Source organism: Lycorma delicatula, chromosome 1 (genome assembly GCF_047948215.1).
Source record: "Lycorma delicatula isolate Av1 chromosome 1, ASM4794821v1, whole genome shotgun sequence".
Lineage (NCBI taxonomy): Eukaryota > Metazoa > Arthropoda > Insecta > Hemiptera > Fulgoridae > Lycorma > Lycorma delicatula.
The window spans coordinates 56,913,331-56,934,962 of record NC_134455.1 but is presented as its reverse complement, the minus strand read 5'-3'; the positions used below and the strand labels follow the sequence as shown (position 1 = coordinate 56,934,962).

General features: G+C 29.5%; 1 protein-coding gene across 2 annotated transcripts in view; it reads right to left on the bottom strand.

The window, feature by feature from the left end:
- Nucleotides 1-7,634: 7,634 nt before the first annotated feature.
- Nucleotides 7,635-21,632, bottom strand: part of LOC142318102 (calcitonin gene-related peptide type 1 receptor-like) — a 237,195-nt gene continuing 223,197 nt past the window's right edge. The window contains exons 11-13 of one of the 2 annotated variants that reach the window (XM_075354631.1): nt 20,066-20,107; nt 15,103-15,192; nt 7,635-7,813 (exon numbers count right to left, since the gene is read on the bottom strand). In XM_075354631.1, coding sequence (XP_075210746.1) covers nt 7,679-7,813; nt 15,103-15,192; nt 20,066-20,107 — 267 coding nt within the window. In that variant the 3' untranslated portion in view covers nt 7,635-7,678. The remainder of the gene's footprint in view (nt 7,814-15,102; nt 15,193-20,065; nt 20,108-21,632) is intronic. The other variant, XM_075354632.1, reaches the window with a different exon arrangement.

Below are 21,632 nucleotides of genomic sequence, written 5' to 3'. Positions count from 1 at the left end.
TAAAACTATCATAATATAGTAAAACTATCATAATAGTCAAAACTAGTCATAATCCCCATATTAAATATAAAGGCTGTGTAATGAGCCGAGCAACCACATTAGACAAGTAACGGTAGACGCCATCTCAGTGATGCACAAAGTTAGGAGGATTGCTTGAGGTACGGGTTGTAGGGCCATCAAATGTACAATGTACATAGTGTACAGGTGTCTTTGAAAGCATGACCTCATACGTGGTGCCTGTTTGGGCACATAGGTTAGATATAAATAGAGCACTTTTTCAAAATTTAAGAAGTGCCCATTGCAGAACCTTTATTATATGCGCTGGTGTTTTTAAAACAATCTTTTATGAGACAACCACTGCATTAGGAAAGGCTCTTCCAATCAATTTAGTGGTGAAAGCTCGGGCAGCCATGTGGAGATCGTGAAGAGGCCGAGGTATTTGGAATGCGGTTTTGAGCCAGGCCAGTACTGGAGCAGAACGGTGATCACAATGCATTGGATCAAAATTTTGTTCAGTTGCTCATCTCCTGCCTGCGGAAGAGGCTGCAGAGCCTCAAGATGAAAGCATGGCAGCTAGAATGGGACACCATGACAGGAAAGATCGTTGTATAAGTTTATACAGGCTCTGGGGGGATGGTATACCTCAAGCACATTTTTAAGGGCAATGGGGCTCACCAACCATGTTAATTTAAACCAATATGTGTTTCAGTTCCGCCTGGCGCAGCTGATGAGCTGTGCATCTGCAGGGAGGTCCAGTCAAATGAACACTCGATGTTTGACTGCCTTGCTCTTGGGGAGGGGCCAGAGACTGGGCCACCCTGGAACTTAGAGGTCAAGGGCAAAATTGGCCTCTCACAAGCGGCGAGTCAATGTGGCAAGAGCCGTATTGTCAAACCGAGTGGGAGTTCCTTGATGCAGTTGCTTTGTTCAACCGACATCAGTAGCTTACCTAAGGGAAAAGATTCCTACTGAACTGCTGTGTGAAGCTAACCTAGAGATATATATGGTTGACCACCAGCCCATTAAGGCTCCAAGCGCTTTAGTATGTCTCCAAGTGCTAGGCGTGGCAACAAATTGCTGTCTAGATGAAATAAATTTTAATTTATGGATGTCATATACATTTTTAGTAGTTGTTGGGATGTGTCTACCCATTTTAGCTAATGTATGACAAATGAGCAGTTGGGACATGTAAGCCGGTGGTGTATGACACTGTGCTTAGTCTGCTCATGCTGTTAGGTAAATTCTAGGAGCTATTTAGGATACTGGTTCCTAAACTGTTCGAGGTTCAGTTGCCATTTGTGGCAGAGACATTTGGTCTTATGCTTTAGGGCGACCGTATGGGGTGGTGGCGAGAGAAATGCCAAGCTAAACAATGTATGGTAGTTTTATAATTTATAGTAACAGTACTGTTTTTGTAAGAACCCTTGAATTTTATAAAAATGGATTATGGAGTGTTCAATTGGCATTCACACTGAAACAGTATGTCACAAATTGACTTACAATAGATCTTCAGTATTGCACAATATTTTGAGTTTACAGAACAGCAAATAACTTATCTTAACAGCAAATAAATTATCTTTAAGAAGTGGATGTACTGAAACAAAAAATATCTGTACTTTTAATAAAACCAAATATTTCGAAAAATACTTTCATACTAATGGGAAACGTTGCTCTGACCCATTCAGGTGTTACACTAACCTGGTTAAGAAATCTTTTCAAAAAATATCTTTGACACCCTCAACAAGCAATCCATGATAAAATTAATTCCAGGCAGAGTACTGTGTAAAAGATGCTTAAACAAAGTACAAAAACCACAATATGATACAGAAAGCGAAATATAATTTCAAGATATATTTGACCCTCAATGTGTTATAGTCGAGTTGGTGAATAAAGCTTGTTCAGCACTTGACATTTCCTCCATTAAGGTTCAAAAATTATCAAGCTGTGCAAAGGAACCAATTTAAAAAAATAAAGTTACAAAAATAGCCGAGTCAGTTACCAGTAAATTAAACGATTCTTTAATTTAAATATTTCTACAGAGGAAACCAGTTTAGTACTACAAAATAATGATGATTTAGGTAGGGAATTGGAAGAACTAATCATTAAATTAAAGAGTAAAATGAAAACAGTTACATCAACCCAGGAAAAAAATAATTTTTTAGTTTATTATCAAGCAGCTGGACTATTCAAAAAATTCAAAATGAGTTTAGTGTTAGTCAGTATTTAGCCCATCAATCCAAACAATTAGTTAAAACAAGTGGAATGTTGCTACAAAATTGGCAAAAAGAAACCCAGTCATGTAATTAATGAAAATGTTATTTTTACCAGAGTGATGAGCACAGCCAAATGATACCAGGCAAGAATTGTGTATCTAAGACAAGTTGACGGAAAGAAAATTAATACTAAAAATAGGATTATCTTACATAACTTAAAAGAATTGTACACATCCTGCAAAGAAAAACATAATTTAAAAATTAGTTTTTCAAAATTTGCTGATTTAAGACCTAAATTTTGTGTTCTGGCTGGTGGATCAGATACTCACTCTGTGTGTGTCACCCACCAAGATGTAAAACTCATGTTATCTGCTCTAAAAATGAAATTTGATTATAAAATTTTCCTTTCAACCATGGTATGTGATATAGAAAATGTAATGTGCATGCTGTCATAGTATGAAAAATGTCCAAGCACTAGTGAAGGCTCAGATTACTGCAAGAGAGCTGGAATGATTTTGATTCAGAAATTATCTTCAAACAGTTAGTTTCTGTTGACTGTTTTGAACTAACTACTCAAATTCTTCCATTTCAAGAGTACTAAGATAAACTTACTGAAAATTTACATAATCTAAAAAGGCATCATTTTGTTACAAAGAAACAAGCTAATTTCCTCAACACTAAAAAGGAAAATTTGTTGGAGGGTGAATGCATTGTAATAGGAAACTTCTTTCAAAATTTTCCTTTTGTGAAACAGGATGAAGTTTAGGCAGTCATATCACTGGTCAAAAACTTATGCCACAGTACATCCATTTCTCTTCTTTTTTTTTAAAAAGAAGGAAAATTACAATACTACATCTTTCTTCTGCTTCCAAAAGCAAGTTATAAATAAAGGGAAAACACTGTTACCACTATTTAAGCAATTTTTTTATTTTTCTAATGGGTCAGCCCAGTATTAAAACAAAAAAAAAATTCATAAATTTGTGCTACCATCAAGAAAATTCTAAAGTCGCAGCTGAATTGCAATTTTTTACTTCATACCACAGAAAAGGACCAAGTGAAGGTATTGGTGGAACTGTAAAGACTATGTCTAAAGCAAGCCTTCAAAGGAAAGTCAACAATCAAATTGCTACAATTTCTGAAATGTACAATTATTGTAAAGACAATATTAAAAAAATAAACTATATTTTCTGCTAATGTTGAAGAGACTGAAGAATACCACAGTTCTCGTTATCAGGTAATTACAACAGTCCCAGAAACAAGAACCTTTCACAGTTATGTTCCAACAAGTCAGAAATGTATTTTGAAAGTTTGGGTGACCTCTGAATCAGAAACATTTATGTTAGTATTGGTGCACAAGGACATTAATGTTTCTGATTGCATTATAGGTTTACCAAAGCCAAAATGTAAAAATTATGTCTCCTGCATATATGATGGCAAGTGGTGGTTAAGCGAAGTATTGAAGTCAAAATACATGAAAATGAAGAGGAATATCGAATACACTTTTTCCATCTGCAGGGTCCAGGTACTTCATTCAAGAATCATTGAGGGATAATCAAACATGGGTTCTACTGAAAAATATTTTAAAAATTTACACGCCTTCAGAGCTTTTTCTATCAACTACTGGAAGAGGACACATCACACTAAAGATGAATGAGGACTTATCAGTTCTGCTCAATAAAAAAATGGAAGGAGCACTAAGTTAAGTTTGTTATCAAAAAGTGCAAGATTTATTCATAACTTTCATTAGCAGAAGTAAAATAAGGTAAAAGTGAATTCAACAAATTGTTAATGTATTTGAATTGTTTATTATTTTGTAATTATTATTTATCAATCTGTAATTTACTATTTATTAATTATCAATTTATTCTTTCTAATGAGTTGTTGTAATTTTTATAATTTGAAAAAATACATAACATCAATATTTTTGGATACATTGTTTATGGTTAAAAGCAATGGTGTTTTGAGTGGTTTTGTTGGCTTCATTACTCGTCAACCCCTTTGAGTAACAAAATAAACTTTACATGGTTTTAAAGTGCATAAAAATTACTTACTGCTGTAAACATTTCAGATTTTTTCCACCTGTCCCATTTATGGTTTTTGGACCCCAAAAATGAGACATTTTTAAACTCTTACGATTTGGCGGTCATTTTTTTAATGAAGGACATTCATTAAGAGTCCAGTTTTTTGTTATAAGTAATACTAGGGCCTAAAAGTTAAAAGGTAAAAAACAGGCCTGTTACCCTAAGTCCTTCATTGTCTATTTTGGACCAAAAATTTGAAAAAAAAACAACAGTTTGTAATGGTTACCTTAGTAAACATTTTATTATGTAACAAAGTGAATCTTGAGTACACCAAGTTGAAGTTCCATCTTTACTCTTTCCAAAAATTCCTTTTGACCCTCTGAATGATGTAATATAAGAATGTTACAGCTCATAAAAAAAGTGATGAAAATGGCTGTTTTTACTTGTTGGGGAGTTAGAAAATTTTCTATCACTCAAGAAAAACTTTTTTTAAAAATATAAAAAAAATATTTTTTGGCCACTACAAGGTGGGCAGTTATCACATACCAAATATCATCAAAATAAAAAATAGTGATGCACTGGTCATTTGTTGAATTAAAATGGAATATCCTATAACATTTTTGATACTGATTTAAAATATGCAAGTGTTTTTTTCTACCAGACCTTTTTTTGAAGTACCAATCTTTGCTGTAAGAAAAAAGCATTGTGATGATGGTGTAATAATATTATACATTCAATTTTTAGATATCTAAAATCTGCTTCTTTTGGATTTTCTTGTTTAATTTATTGTAAGCTCATTAGTCTTAAGATACCAGTAGTAGTCAGCCAGCATTCTTGGGTTCTATTCTCCCTACTAGCATGTTTCCGTGGTGGATATTTCCTCTTGAAAGTATTCTCATGTTTGTCACTTACAGCTCCAAGATTGATAGGGGGAAAATCCAAATGAGAATCTAAGAAGTGGATCTTTAGTGACATAATACATCTAAGTGCTGAGTAGTTTTTAAGAAACTTGGTTTTAAATTCTTTATAGTTTTCTCCTTTATGATTTCTAAGGAAGTTGTTATAACGTTTTTAAAAGATTTCCACGCAGCAACCTCACAGTCATTTAAACTTCTTCACATATATTTTCATTCATTATTTTCTTATTTGTTGTCCAACTAATATACCTTCTTTTATCTTACCATAACTTATATAGAGAACTTGTATTTTACAAAGTGGAATCTAGTCCTATTACAATCCACTGATTTAACAGAATTTTTCAATAAACTTCTCTTAATGTGTAGTGGTGAAAGGTAAACTTTTTCTGGTTTTAGTAATAAAAATGCTACTTTATGGTATCTTTATTAAAATGTTTACTGCAATACACTTGTAAACATGTATTACAAAATTTTAAACACTTACACACACATTAATACAGTATATACACTGACTTTACAGCAAAAAATTAAATCACAGATTGCTAGGAAAAGTAGCTGCACCACTAAATATTTGACATACAAGAGCTCGTACTTGACAGATGTAGTTGAGATTTTCTTAGCCAGAATGATGCATTTTTATAATACTACATTCAACACTGTCACCAGAAAAAAATTCAAATACTCTTTCATAATGGGTGACATAATTACAACTAGAAAAAAATATGACATGAATAATGTTTGTAACATTTTAATTAATGCATAAATAAAAATAATACTTATTTTTCATAGCTATTTATCAACTCAAGTAAATTATATTTTATTTAGCAACTTATCTACTATAATAAATAAATAAGTAATACATTGTATTTACATTACTCATGCACACATACTTGCTGGAAAATGGGAAGGGCAATTACAAAAAAATCTGAGACCAATAGGAAAATGTTGACTTCATATATGAATCAGCACTCAAAAATACATACGATTCTGCAAATATTGATTATGCAATAAAATCATTGTTGACCAGAGTATCATTGAAAATTAAATAAAATGAAAACAGAGAAACAAAATGTTTTAGAACATTAGTATGAGTCAAGAGCATTGTGTTGTATTCTCACTGCATATACTCAAATCAATAAATGAAATCTTCTGTAATCTGCTTGGGTTGTATATAAAGTATCTGTTATGTAGGACCTGATAAAGTTCATTTTTCTTGACAATTTCACCATGCTATCAAGCCTTTAATTGATTAGAAAACCAATCACACTGACAATCTATGCAGGGGAACAGAAAGCTATTTTTACCCTTCCTTATTGTTTTTCTTACTTTCTAAATTAATTTTATAGCTATCACATTAGCTTGTAGGTTTTTCTAAAAATAAAAGTAGAAGTAAGGAAAATATAATAAAAGGTATGGTATGGGTAATGTATAGAAAGTTATTTTTCTGTCAAAGGGCTTGCTGCCTAAATAACTTGCACATACTTGTACTTTCCAGATATTGTTTGTTTATTGTTTCCAGATATTCGTCTTCCCAAATCAGCTGATTTGGAAGTCGAGAGTTCCAGCGTTCAAGTCCTAGTAAAGCCAGCTATTTTTACATGGATTTGAATACTAGATCGTGGATACCGGTGTTCTTTGGTGGTTGGGTTTCAATTAACCACACATCTCAGGTATGGTCGAACTGAGCATGTACAAGACTACACTTCATTCACACTCATACATATCATCCTCATTCATCCTCTGCAGTATTATCTAAACGGTTGTTACCGGAGGCTAAACAGGAAAAAGAAAGAAAGAAAGATATTGTTTGAAGGGCTTTTAAAAGAGTAAAGTAGTACTGTTTCCAATGACTTCTTGAATATTATATGGTAAGCTGGTTGTACTTTATATACTCCACTGTTATTACATTTACATTTGTTATTGTTAATGGCAAATGTGATTAGGTTCTAATAGATTCCAAAAGCATTAAAAGTTGTTTAATTTCAGTCATCAGTGGGAACTAGTTTATTAAGCGTGGCTTTTGTAGATGCCATTTTATCCTTACTTCACACTCTTCAGTTTTCAAGATGTTACCACAGTTGTTGATGTTTCTACAGTTGTACAACCATCAATTGTTAAGAGGTCCTGTTATTATCTTATGCAACTATCTTCACTATAATACTCCAAGAAACATAGTAAACAATGGTATTTGGGAGGGATAAGTGATGGAGTGGAATTTAAATCTTAAAATTTAGAATAGGCAAACTTGCAATCTGCTCTATTCAAGATAATGGTAATATTAATGATGATTATAATGAGAGGATGATGATCAGTGAGAGGAATGCACAAGAAGAACTGATATCACATTTACATTAACAAAATTAGTTCCATTTATCACATTAAATTTTTTCCATTTATAAATAATATACAATAAATGTATTTAAAAAAAATTATGAACACTTATTAATTCACATTTTAAATAATAATTAGTATGTTATATTTGTTACTGAGGATGATGAATATATTGTTGTTTTGTTTAGTTGTGCATTCATAGCTGCACATTGTTGATTCCTGGAGAGTCCAAAAAATTTCTGGTCATCATTGGCCTTGGTTGCAATTGAGCATCACCTGCTGCCATCTCATGGACAAATGATGATCTACTGAACTGGCAACAAAACAATACCTAAACAACAATGCAGTCTGAAGATACAATCAGTTATTTATTACTATATAGGTGGATTAATATTGTTTAACAATTATCCACTAAACTTAAAACAAAAACTGATAAGTGTAATAACATTGATGTTAGTATTATGACTTTGATAATGTATTGGATATGTATTGGTGTCTGTATTTCATATTACACAATATTACATATTACATTCATTTTAAGGGAGGATCTGTGTATAAATTCATACTAGATTTAGGAATGGTATGCCTCTAAATTCTATGTAAGTGATGGTTGCCCAGGTTCTTTCAAACTATTGATATTTTGGCCAATTTTTAAAGAGATTAAGCCTAGTGACTAATGAATCTTGATCAGTGGAGGGATGGCCCAATTGCATGAAGTCTTCTAGTTTTTGATTGCCCTGCTGTTAAGGGGTTAAAGACTGCATTTTCTCCAAATTCATGACTTGGGTGAGGGAAACTGGCCTTTCATTGACTGTGAAGATGTAATATCCAAAAAAATACAATGAAATTGTAAACTGTATGGTAAGTCTTGCAGATATCATTTCTTCTGCTCAAAAAACAAAAATTTCTGTAATATAAATATATGTTTTTAACAAAACGATACTGATATTAAAAAAGGTAAGACACTACATTTCTATTATCAAAATCTGTAATTAATTAAAATTTTGTTTAAAAAAAAAATGTGTTAAATATATGTTACAGTTAATAAATATACAATAACAGATAATAAACAATGTTTAAGCATTCCATATAATAAGCAAAAAATAGAAAAATTTGTTACAAAACTCTTACTGGCCCGATTTCATTTATATGTAATATATATCACATCTACAGAATTAATACAGTTCTTATGATTATTCGTTTTTTAATAAATAAAATCAGTATTATAATTGGTAAGAATTTGATGGAACAATTTCTGGATCTACACTGTTGGGTCACCCAGAGGGGAAGTGATGGGACCTATATCAATTTATCAATATCTGCAAAAATCAGTGCTTGAAAATGAAGGCAAATTTCATGCATACCATTTAACTATGATTGTGACAATACACAGTAGATGTACGTCAAAGTATTACTGCTAGAAGCTAAAAGCAAAATGCATTACAGAAGCTAAGATGCAGATTCGATTTTCAGATTTTAACTTCATACCCACTTTAAGAGTTGAGTGGTGAATGAAAACTGTTTCAAGTAAATTTATAGATTCAGGTTTAATCTATAATTATTTTAACAAATAATGTTAATTTTTAAACTATATAATCGCATCTTGAATGTGGGTACCCAGGAAATAAATCTGTAAAGTTTGCATGAGTTCTGAATACATATTGAAAGAAATATATGGTAACCAAAAACATATATATATATATATATTATATATCACAAAGGAAGAAAATAATAAGGAAATAAAAACATACTAGTAATTAAATGCTGAACAATATGAAATCGATATTTTGTATTAGTCGATCAACAATGTGGAAACTGAAGAAGAAAATTAGGTGGGAGTAAGGAGTGAAGAAAAGAACCTACTGAAGCAATTTTATTAATGTGACCGTTTGTTTATTTTTGAAAATTTTTATTCTACTGAACTATGAAATTAGGATACCTAATATTCTTATTTATACTTGCTGATAACAGCACATTTTAAAGAGAGAATTAAAAATATTGATTTATCATAATCAATATCGATTCGCTGAACAAGATGAAATTTTATATAATACAACAGAATTATTAAAACAGATGGCTTGCTTTCAAAATAATGAAATTCTTTCTCTCAAAGGACTTGTCAGGCTAATTAGCGACAGCTTCTTCAGTAGAGTTAACAGAAACACTGTTGTTAATGAGAACTGTCATAAAAAATTTAGGCAATCCATTTAAATACCCTAAAAAAAGGAAGGATTTTTTCACACTTAAATTTCTTATAATTTCCAAGGTGCTGTTGGTGGCTTCCTTGCAATGAACCCCTTGTATGTGTACATACAGAGTGGTGCATGAAATGACCCAACATTTGTTTTTGCAATAAATGTTAATAATTATTAATGTGTTTTATGTTGGCAGAAATGACAGCAGTTTGTGAATGCTGGTTTCTTCTCTTACCGAATGCGCTGTTTGTGTATCGTTCCAAGATGGCTGACAAAGGAGCCTAACTGTTGAACATCGAGTAAAGATTGTGTTGTTTTTTATTGAAACGAAAAGTGTGGTGCTTATACAAAGACGGTTTGGTGCACATTTTCAGACTCGGAAATTCACATTTCACCCACATTTAAAACAATACGTACACTTTACGAAAAATTTAATAGTGATGGTTCAGTATTTGAGAGTAAGCGCGAACAGCCTGCTGATGTTCGTTCTCCATAGAATGTCAAAGATGTCAGAGCAGCGTTGCTGAGGAGCCCGAGCAAATCAATAAGAAAAGCAGCAACACAACTTGGGATTTCTTGGGGGTCTGTGCAGCGAATCTAAAAATTTATTTGCATTTGTATCCGTACAAAATAACAGTGTTATCTAAATTAACATCAAAAAATGCCATTCGCTGAACGGGCTGTGAACCAAAACGTATTGTTGAACAATGTTGGGTTTCAGATTAGGCATTTTCTCCTAGATGGGGTTGTTAATAAACAAAATCTGCGTTTTTGGGCTTCCGAAAATCCGCACGTACTTCATGAAAAGGTGTATCACGCTCCAAGAATTTCGGTACGGGTCTCTATCTCAAGTCATGGGAGTAATGGACCATTCTTTTCTGAACAGACAGTGAACTTATCTAAATATGCTGCGTAATGACATTCCTCAGCTTCATGCAAAAGGGTTTCAATTAGAAAACGAGTGGTTCATGCACGATGGAGCCAGATCGCACACAGCTAATGCTGTTTTAGACTTTCTGCATGAAACTTTTAACACAAATGTCATTTCAAACCGATTTCCTAATAGTTTTGCGTGTGGACAGATCTGGTCCCCGAACAGTTCTGATTTAAATCCTTGTGATTATTTTCCTTGGGGATGTCTAAAGGAAAAGATTTTCCCTAAACATCCTCGTACTGTGGTGGAACTGAGAGTGCTGATCATTGAGGGTGCAACGAGATAACGGTGAATATGTGCCGTCGAGTTATAACAACATAGGAGTTCGTGTTGAAGAAATTGCTAGATCTGATGGTGGTCACATTGAACATGTGATAAGCAGAACACATTGCATTTTACTTTTCTTTATTGCGATTCAAATAAATATTTTTTAACAAACCAAATGTTGGATCATTTCGGGCGCTACTCTGATAATTATATTTTTGCTTCTTGTACAAAATAATTTTATATTATTCATTTAATTCTAATAAATAAAAATTACAGGGATAATTGTTCTCTTTAGATTTATATATTTTATAAATCCTAAATTATAAACAACTGTTAAAAATAATCATACTTGGCTATTAAAGTAATGTTAATGTACATACAAAACTTTTAAAAATATTAATAAAAAATTAATAAAATATTTTTAGATATATCATAATCAACATTTATATTGATTAAAAAGGTGTTTTACTGAGTGGGATATGTGACTCCGGTGGGATATTGATACATCGAGAAGAGTTTAACTTATTTAATAAAAGATTTCAAATATAATTCTCAAATTCTCACACAATACGTGGAACTTCAGGTCCAAATTGGATGGATGTCTACTTTATTTTACTGTTGGTGTACTTTATTGTCTGTAATTGCACAAATATTTAAAATATTTTTGCTGTGGATAAGGATCGATAACAATTTGTATAATAAAAATTAAAAAAAATTACAATGAAATTGTAAACCGTACGGTAATAGTCTCGCAGATATCATTTCTTTCGCCCAATAAACAAAAATTTCTGTAATGTAAGTAAAACTGTTTTTAACAAAATGATACTGATATCAAAAACGGTAAGACACTACACATTTCTATTATCAAAATCTGTAATTAATTCAGAATTTTGTTTAAAAAAATGCATGTTAAATATACGACTACGACTATGTTAAATATACGTTAATGCTCGTATATAACAGGCAATAGATATACAATAATATATAATAAACAATGTTTAAGCGTTCCATATAATAAGCACAAAACAGAACAATTTTACAAAACTCTTACCGGCCTGATTTCATTTATATGTAATATATAACACATTTACAGAAATAATACAGTTCTTATGATTATTCGTTGTTTAATAAATGAAATCGGGGTGGTAAGAGTTTTATAACAAATTTTTCTGTTATTTATTATATGGAACGCTTAAACATTGTTTATTATCTATTATTGTATATCTATTGTCTGTTACATATAACTTGTATTTTTTTTAAACAAATTCTATATTAATTACAGATTTTGATAATAGAAATTTAGTGTCTTACCTTTTTTGATATCAGTATCATTTTGTTAAAAACAGTTTTATTTATATTCAGAAATTTTTGTTTTTTGAGCGGAAGAAATGATATCTGCGAGTCTCTTACCGCACAGTTTACAATTTCATAGTAATTTTTTTTGGATATCACTGCGTTTTGTTAGATTATTCTTCTATCTTTTTTATCTTTTTACTATTTTTTTTTTTATGATTGTTATCTTATGGATTTATTATTTAAATTTATTGCCTTCCTAGGACAAACAAATATAATTTTTTTTAATTCTCGGCCAATTTTTTTTTTTTTTGATAGTTATATCATTCACTTTATTTGTTTTCATTCATTTTCCTTCACTTATTTCACTTCATTTTTCCTTTTTAGTAAAACTGGTATAATGGACCTTCACGAATCGAAGATCCGTGATGTAATCATTACTTTGTAAGTGTAACCCTCGATTTTTATAGTATCCGTGGACACGCTTTTTATATTATTATTAAATTAACTTTTTTTTTCTCCATCAATTAGTTCAAATTGTAGAATAAAAATTTTACCAATCGAATTTATCTCTGTTTTATTTAACAAATCTTTGTTGCCACGTTTGTAACACTTTCCTACTTACTGTTCGTGTTATTTTGTTTTATTAGCAGCTAATAATCTATTGTAAACTAATACTTTTATTATTTTATTTAATGAAGTGATGGGAATTAAAATAATTGTTTCATTTTCAGTAATTTCATTTACATAAAAGCATTTATTATTAAAACAAGCTGTAATATATTTTATTTTGAATTTTATTATTTCAAGTTCATTATCAAGTTTTTGTGCTCTACCTAGTACTATCAAATATTTCTACCTAGCGGCGCGATTCGTAAATCCACCTTTTTAGAAAAAGGTGATATATTCGAGTTCCGGGGTTCATTAAATGGAAGAAAAAACGTTGTCTAATAAAATTCGAGGTATTTTTTATTATTCTTTATTACAAATCTAATTGAACTGAAATATAATGTTTTCATGCTTATTTTTTATTTTAACCCAATTTTCATTTCACTATTAGGTTAGGTCATGTTTAGAACTGTAAACATGGTTCGTTGTCTTCGCCTTGGCGTCAAGTTCTGCGGACTCTTATCGGCGAGGTTCGAACGAACTTCTTGAAAATATAAACAATAAATGACTGATATAAAATGTACATTTGTTGTTTATAATACTGTATTCTGTTTGTATGTCCATAGTGAATATATAACTGTGACAGACAGTGCAAAATTAATAATTAATTGAAGGGTTTTTATAAATATATATATTTTAATTTTCATTATTATTTTGGTGAAATGATTATCTTTGAAAGTTCTGCAATATTTCTATACCCATAATATTATTAAAAACTTTAAATATATATTAAACACTTTTGACTTACTTTTTGACTCTTCTTTTTTCTACATTCTGTTTATAGTTCCATCAGCGAGTTTAATCCATAGTTTTCTATATGATTATATGGTTTAATCCAAGGCCATCAAGATTATTCATATCCTTTCATATTTATGTTGCTTATGCAACACAGTGCTAAGATAAACCACTTTCTTATTCAAGATTCAGTGCAGCCACTCTACATATAATAAATATATTTTATAAAACACTTGCTACACATATGTAAACATAACACACTGCTTTCCTGTAGATTGTTAAAAACTTAAGTTTTGTAGTATGACCAAAAATTTTAATAAAATAATTTAGGTAAATGGGAGTCATTTTTATGGCTACTCCTACACATTATCGTCTTTTGAGCTTCATTTTCAATCAGGTTTTACTGTTTGACCACTAAAAAAAAAAAAACAGGCAGCTTTTTAGCTTTTTGAAGTTGGCTGGTTTATCTCCTAGGCATATCTCTGCTGTTGTTACTATCATTTACGTTAATTTCTAGTTATATATGAACTTTTTTTTTTGCAGTGACTTATTGTTGATCCCATGGTAGAGTGGTAGTATCTGCTGTAGCATTTTCCCCATACTACAGAATTAAGTTATTATCCATCATTGCAGCTATTGTAGGATGTTAATCTGTTGCAATTGAGTGAATAAACAAGTAATTGAACTGTGAGAATAAATTGTAATTTCTTCATGGGTGAAAAAAATTATTTTTTTTTTTGTGCTGTCTGGTCACAATTACTATGAATGAATATGATATTATGATTTGATAAATTAAATGCAAAATTAAATTTATTTTTCTTATTTTGAAATAGAATATTCAGTTATAGTCAAATAAAATTAGTATAATTCTTTCTTAAATGAATATTTTTTGTGTTATGAGAATTATTTTTGGGCTTATTCTTCAAAATTAAAGGTTTACTTGTCAGCATATTTTACTGCTGTTGTAAACTTTAAACAATGATCAGACAAATTAAATTATTAAAAATTAAGGTATAAAATAACAATCATGTAGTATTATACATTGCAAATAAACATAAAACATATATTTATGCACAAATAAGTGTATATTTTATATATATGTATATATTAGTTCCACCACTGATGTGTTTAAAACATACTATCAATAATAAATAATGTATCTTCTATAAAGTATAATATTAACATTTGAGCTTATCTTATCTATAACTTTCTTTTTTGCACACTTTTTGCTAGGTTTGCAAGTGTGCAAAGATAGGAAAACCTTTGCAAAATCACATGATTATTAAAGAAAATTTTTTTCAAATTTAAAATATGTACACAATTTCAATGAAATCATTTTTTGTAAACTTAGTTAAAGTTTTGATCTCTTCTCGCCAATCATCTACTGTCAAATGTATATTGATGTATTAATTTATAACAAAATCTTACATATATAATATTACTATTGTACATGATGTTATATGTACTATGTTACTATTCATATATGTCTCATTCAGACTTTACGATATATTTTTGAGGTTGACTTACTGAAAGAGAAGTGACTCCTGAGCAAGACTGCCATGGGCGTTTTTTGTTACATCTACATTGCCTCCACCGTTTTTTGATGGCGGTTGTTACCTGTAAGTTATATTCTACATTATTTCAATTTTCTATATGCAGTTATATTATTGTATAAAATGTATAGCTTAGACTATCTCAACCATTAATAGTAGAAAATTTGTACTACTCAGTGCCACTAAGACACGTTAATTAAAACTACATTTTTGGCTTTCTTTACTGGTTTTTGAAAATCACCAAACCATTTAACAATGTTTAGCCATTTTTTATTTATCGATCCAATTTTAAAACCTATTTAGAAATAATCTTTGAGTGTTGCCTTATCCAAGTGTGTTTTTTTGGTAGATTTCATAAGAAAGCTACCTACTATAATGGGTACCATGATTCGACTTCTGGAAAATTCCAACATATCTTCACATTTCACATCCTCCAGACCCCAAAAGCATCGTCAGTTCAGAAGTTTATATATACATTTTTATATAAATATATATTTCACTTTCTTCTGGACACGATAACTGCTGTAATTTTGTGCCAATCACCTTCAAATTGTTCTTTAAAAATAGCTTGTCCCAAAATCTCAGTAGAGTTTGTTAACGGCCTAAATTGGACCATGGGAGTGGAAATGCTTTTTTGAAAAAACAAAATATTGCTATAACTTTCTTATTAAGTAAAATTCACTTAAAGCTTCTACTATTCTTTGGATAAGGGCCAAAACTTATCTAAGTAAAGTTTTTTGATATCACCAACCATTGGTCCAGGGGTTGAAAAAATAGGATTTTGAAGACAAAAAAAAATCATACCTTCCTTAATAGACATAGTATCGAATCGGTTAGTAGTGGTCGTTAGTCCTCTAAACACTACCTAAAATTTTTGTTTGAAACAATTTTTGATATGACCAACCCTTACAGCAAGGATAATCAAAATGTTGCTAGAATTGTAAGAAGATGGGGCTTGTTATATGCTAAACTTTTTTCACATGCAACCGTTGTCGTATTGAGTAAATTTGAAGTTTTTATTAACTTTATGGTGGAAATCTTTTTTATCCCCTACTTAGCACTGGTGAAATCTACCTCCGCCTTCCAGTGTGTCAAAAGGGATTTTTTTTTTTTAATGTATTTTACTTTTGTTTTTTATATTTGAAAAACAGCTAAGTATTATAAAATGCATAGAAAAAACAAAACTATGGCTGCAATGTAATTTGTATCATAAAATATAATTTTCAATTTTGCTTACACTGTAAATTTTATTTTCACTAGCATCTCCATCTGCTTTTTTCTTCATAAGTGAAATTATTTGCATTAATTTTTTGAATGAATTATTTACTCTAATTGTTATAATAAAATATCATTTTACAATAAAATTAACTGTTTTATTAAAAAAAAAAAAAATGTGTGTGTTGTGTGCAGATGACCATGCATGCAAGTGCTAATAATTTTTCCACTCATAAATTGCTAAAAAGCAATAAGTCTTTACTAATATTTTTTTTTGTAATATGACTTCAGGTTTCAAAAATGAATTTCTACTTCAGTAGAATTAAAATTAAAATTTTTAGTGATAAATTATAAGCGCAAAATGAAATGTAAATTATTTACTATAAATTATACTTTTAAAGCACTTATGTTAGTTTCACTTTTTTTTTACTACTTATATAGAAAATTTAATAACATATGAAAAAAATTTTTATAGGCATAATTATACTACTGTATTTAACTTGACTACACTTTAACATTCCTTTATGAATAAATAATAATTAAACCACTAATTGTTGCAGAGCTACACTAATTATTGCTTTTATTAATAATTTTTTCTTTATAAATCTGATTTTAAAACTTATTTCAAAAATCATTTTTAAAAAAAATTTGATTAAAATTTAATTATAAATTAAATTTTATAATTTATTAAATTAAATTATACAGTGTTTCCTTATCCAAGTGTGTATTTTTTAAAAGTATTTTACATTACATCTTTATATTGGAAAAAGAGTTTCTTTATGTCTGTTCATCTAAATACAAAAAAAGATTTCTTCATGTAGAGTGTGATTCTTGAATCTTATTACTTCTCAGACAATATATTAAAAACCAGTGAAAAGGCTAAATCCCCTTTAAATATAATTAATTTTTATTTCTAACTCACTAAATACACCTACGTGAAGCATTGTTTTTGAAAAAATTTGAAACAGAGTAAAACTAAATTTTATTAACAGTAGTAATCTTATTAATATTTAGAAATAAAATTAATAAAAAATTCTGTATTAATTGATTGATAATCTCATACTAATAATTCTTCTCTTTAACTTAGTCAAATTTATTAACATGCAATGAGTTTGTTTTGTAATTATGCATTCCAAGTGTTGTAAATATCGCCAAATCTATAAACATTATTCTGTGTTATGAAACAAAGTACAAAATTTATTTTGGAAATTATAATAGTAATTTTTGCATAAATGTATTTAAATTTTTGACAAGTAATTGCCTGCAGTGGGTGTAACATGTCTAACATAGTTATATTTAATACATTTTTCAATAGGTAAGAGATCAAAATTAGACTGACATAAGCAAGGACAGCTTTTATGAAGAAAGAATTGTCAAATTAGACCTTAAAATTAGAGAAATTTTCTTAAAAAATTGTGTGGAATATAGTAATATATGGTAGCAAAACAATGATATTAAGAAAAATCAAAATGAAAAGAGGGTCTTTTAAAATCCTGTTTGCTGTCTTAATGGTTGGTGTTGAAAATTAGATAGGTTGATAGCAATTGAAATAAAGAAATCTCTTAAGATTAATATGAGAGTAAAACCTGTGGTAGAATCATCTAAAAAAACCAACTAATTTCTTGGTCATTCATTAAGAAATCAAATTTAGTAAATATAGAAAGTTGAAACCGTGTTGTAAGATTGGAATATATAAATTAGATAATTGAGTATCTAGGAATATAATTATAATTATGTAATATAATTAATAATAATATAATATAATTAGGTAAAATTAAAAGATTAGTATAGAATAGAAAGCAATAGAAATGACCAACAAACCAGTCAAATTATTAATGACTTAAAAAAAAATTTAATTTGTAAAATACAATTTGTAAGTGATAGTTCTTAATTTATTAATTATAAATTGATATCATTGATAACTACCGCAGACATTAAATATAGTTAATATTTTCTATTGCTGTGCAACTGCAGTTAGTTTTATTATTTTTGCATGTAAATTGTAATATAGCTTCAGTTTATATTCTATAAAAGATTATTCTAAGATATTAGCAGAGAATATTATGTAATTTCTCCATATTTGTCAGATTTAGACTAAGACTGTCTTTTTATAGCCTGTTTTTTTGAGTGAGAAACCACAGTCCCAATTGCTGTTTATTAAAGCTTTATTATTATCAACGAATGAACAAAAAATAAAGGTAATATATTTTTTTAGGTTAAACAAATATCAGACACATAGAATCATTCCTTCAGGGAGGCTACAATTTGACAGAAATAAATTTTTTTTAAAACATTGTGAAAAAATTTGAATGGATTTTAAAAAAAATCATAAAATTCATTTCTGTTACTCCCCCCAAATCCCCTAATATTCTTATTTAATTTATGTGGATTAATATCAAAAACTTAGTTTATTTAAAAAAATTCTAATTACATTTTGTTCTTGTAATAATTTTCTATAAAAGAATCTGTAGAAGAATTAAACTTATGTTAATTACTTATGTTTGAATAAAAATGAAATGATGTTCATGAAGATTCCTACATTTTTTCTAAACATGAGGCTTGTCTTTTTTCTGATTTTTTAATTAATTTTGTAATTAATAAACTTAAGGTTCTACAATTTTGAGTGCAATAAGGATCAGAAAATTTTTATATACTAGTTTTTTCTTTTTGCTTTTAAAATGTGGCTAAAAGCTATCACTTTTTAAACTAGTGAAAAAATAAATGTAGTAAATGCTATAATAAATATGGAGTACCACCATATTATATTTTATTATAACTGCTGTAGACATCTAACCCAATGAGCAACTATATTTTGGAATAAGTTTTAACCATATAACTGCCTAACTGTTCAACTTTTTAACTTTAAAGTGTTCCTTAACACATAACTAACATAAGCCAATGCCCCTTCTTATTGTATACCTCTGGATATGATGGCTCTCTCTGAACTTAACATTGTGTAAACTTTCTGTGTGTTTAGCAGTAAAGTGTGTTGTAATATATTTTAATTAATAAAGTAGTTTTCTTTACACTGAAATTAAAAGTAATTTTTTTGAAGGCTTTTTAAAGCTTTGATTAATATTTCTTGGTTTCTTATTCTTTTGAAAAGTAACTTTCAATTTTAGATAGTAAACATAATATTTAATTACAGACTTCTTGTATTTTTTAAGAGTTCATATGTATTTATGAGAGTAGACATTATACACACACATTTTAACCAAAATGAAATGATTGATGAGAGAATTGATACAATCTTGTTACTAGGAGCCCAGCTGATCTAGTAACCAGCATTGAACCACTAACTGATGACCAAAGTAAAGGGCTCCACCAATATTTATCTTAAAATAGTTTTCTGAATGTAGTTACAGTTATTCTGATGTTTACTACAGTCATGGTAATTTTCAACAGAATATATATTTAAGTTTAATATAAGTAAAAAGTTAGTATAAGTTTAATATAAGTGTAATATATAGTAAAGTTTTTTGATTTGTTGTGGTATAACCAATAAGTTCTAAATTTTCATTTATCATTGTCCAATAATTTTGTTTACCAATCTAGTTAGTCAGAAAGAGAATTAGTGACTATTAAATGAATAATCATACTCAATAATCTATTGAAAAATAATGTATAATCGATTATTCTGCCTTAAGTTATTTCTTTTTTTAATATGCAAGTTATGTTAAACAATTATAAAGGTTATAGAAAACATAATTGGATTTTCTTACCTCGCCATTGAAGAAACAGAACAGCAATGCTACACATAAACCCTGAAATACACACATATAAATAAACCAAATTAATTAATAAAACAATCTGATAATCATTTTCAGAGGATTTTATTTTATTTAGTTTTTTTGTCTATTGTGAATCAATTTTTATCTCAAGCATAGTGCACAAATATAATTTTTGTCTCATAAGTTTACTAAGGAAGTAATTTGTCTCCTATACTCAACTTTATTTAACAACTTGTATGTATTAACTGCTTTTGTATCTGTACATAATTCACTATATAAACTTGAAGCATGTGGAAATGAAATACAAAAAAATTTTAATTTCTGAAAAATAAGTCTAAAATTCAAATTTAGAACTTGAAAATTAAATCTGAACCTTAAATCTAAAATTGAAGTCTAAAATTAGCTCTTCATTAAAAGATAGTATTCATCGAAGAATTCTATATTTATTTTTTTGAGTTTTACAGGCATCAATAAATGCTTTGGCCATTAGCCTGACAGAATTTGCAGTGTATGAAGAATGACATACCTGACTGAAATTTGAACTCAGAACCTCTGGATGAAAGGCCAAGATGTTACCACTCTGCTACAGAGATCAGCAAAAAAGAATACTATTCAAGACTGGGGATTCTGTTAGGCATTTATTGTACAGATGTCTTCATCTATTTTTTAATAAAAAAATAAAATAATGGGGAAAAATTTTTGTTATTGTGGTGCATTTTTATAATTAAAGGTTATTGTGCAATAACCATTATTTTTCTATCAGTCAGGCATTTGTGAAAACGCACTGACAAAACTTTTTTTTTGAGAATGTATTTTTCTATCTGTAATCAACATGTAAGTAAGTTCACTCATTTTTTATGGATGGGTGTTTTTTAATGATGAAATATTGAGTAGGCTTTAAATCTTATATACAGCCTATACTATTTTACAGCCTTCATTTTAGGCTCATATATGATAAGGTCACCATCCTTAGAAGCATTTTAAACCTACTGCTCCTGATTTACTATACTTGTCACTACACTTGAGGGAGATGTTGGCTTATTTACTAATGTACAAAACAAAAAGAGCTGCTGGGTACAAAGTAAAGAGGGAAAAATGATACGTAGAAAGGACAGCAAATATTGTCTCTTACTGGGTACACAGAGGAACTTGTAGATTATGAAAGAAAACAGAATGAGGATTTTTGGTTTAAGTGAAATTAAATGGAAGGGAAAAGGTAGAAAGGATCTTAGGGAAGGATATGTTCTGTATCAGAGTGGTGGGCAAAAGTCAAAAAATTAAGTTAGCTTTATTGTGGGTAAGGAGATAAAGGAGTGCATAGAGAAGGTGGAGGCAGTAGATGGTAGAATCATAAGATTAAGGCTAAGATTGGGGGTAAGACCCTGGATATCATACAAATGTATGTACCACAGGTGGGATGTGTTGAAGAAAATATACGACAGTTCTTAGAGTAACTGGAAAGTTGCATTGAGGATAAGAAGACAGTAATAATAGGAGACATGAATATGCAGGTGGTGAAAGAGAGAAATGGAATAGAGGAGGTACTGGGACCACACAG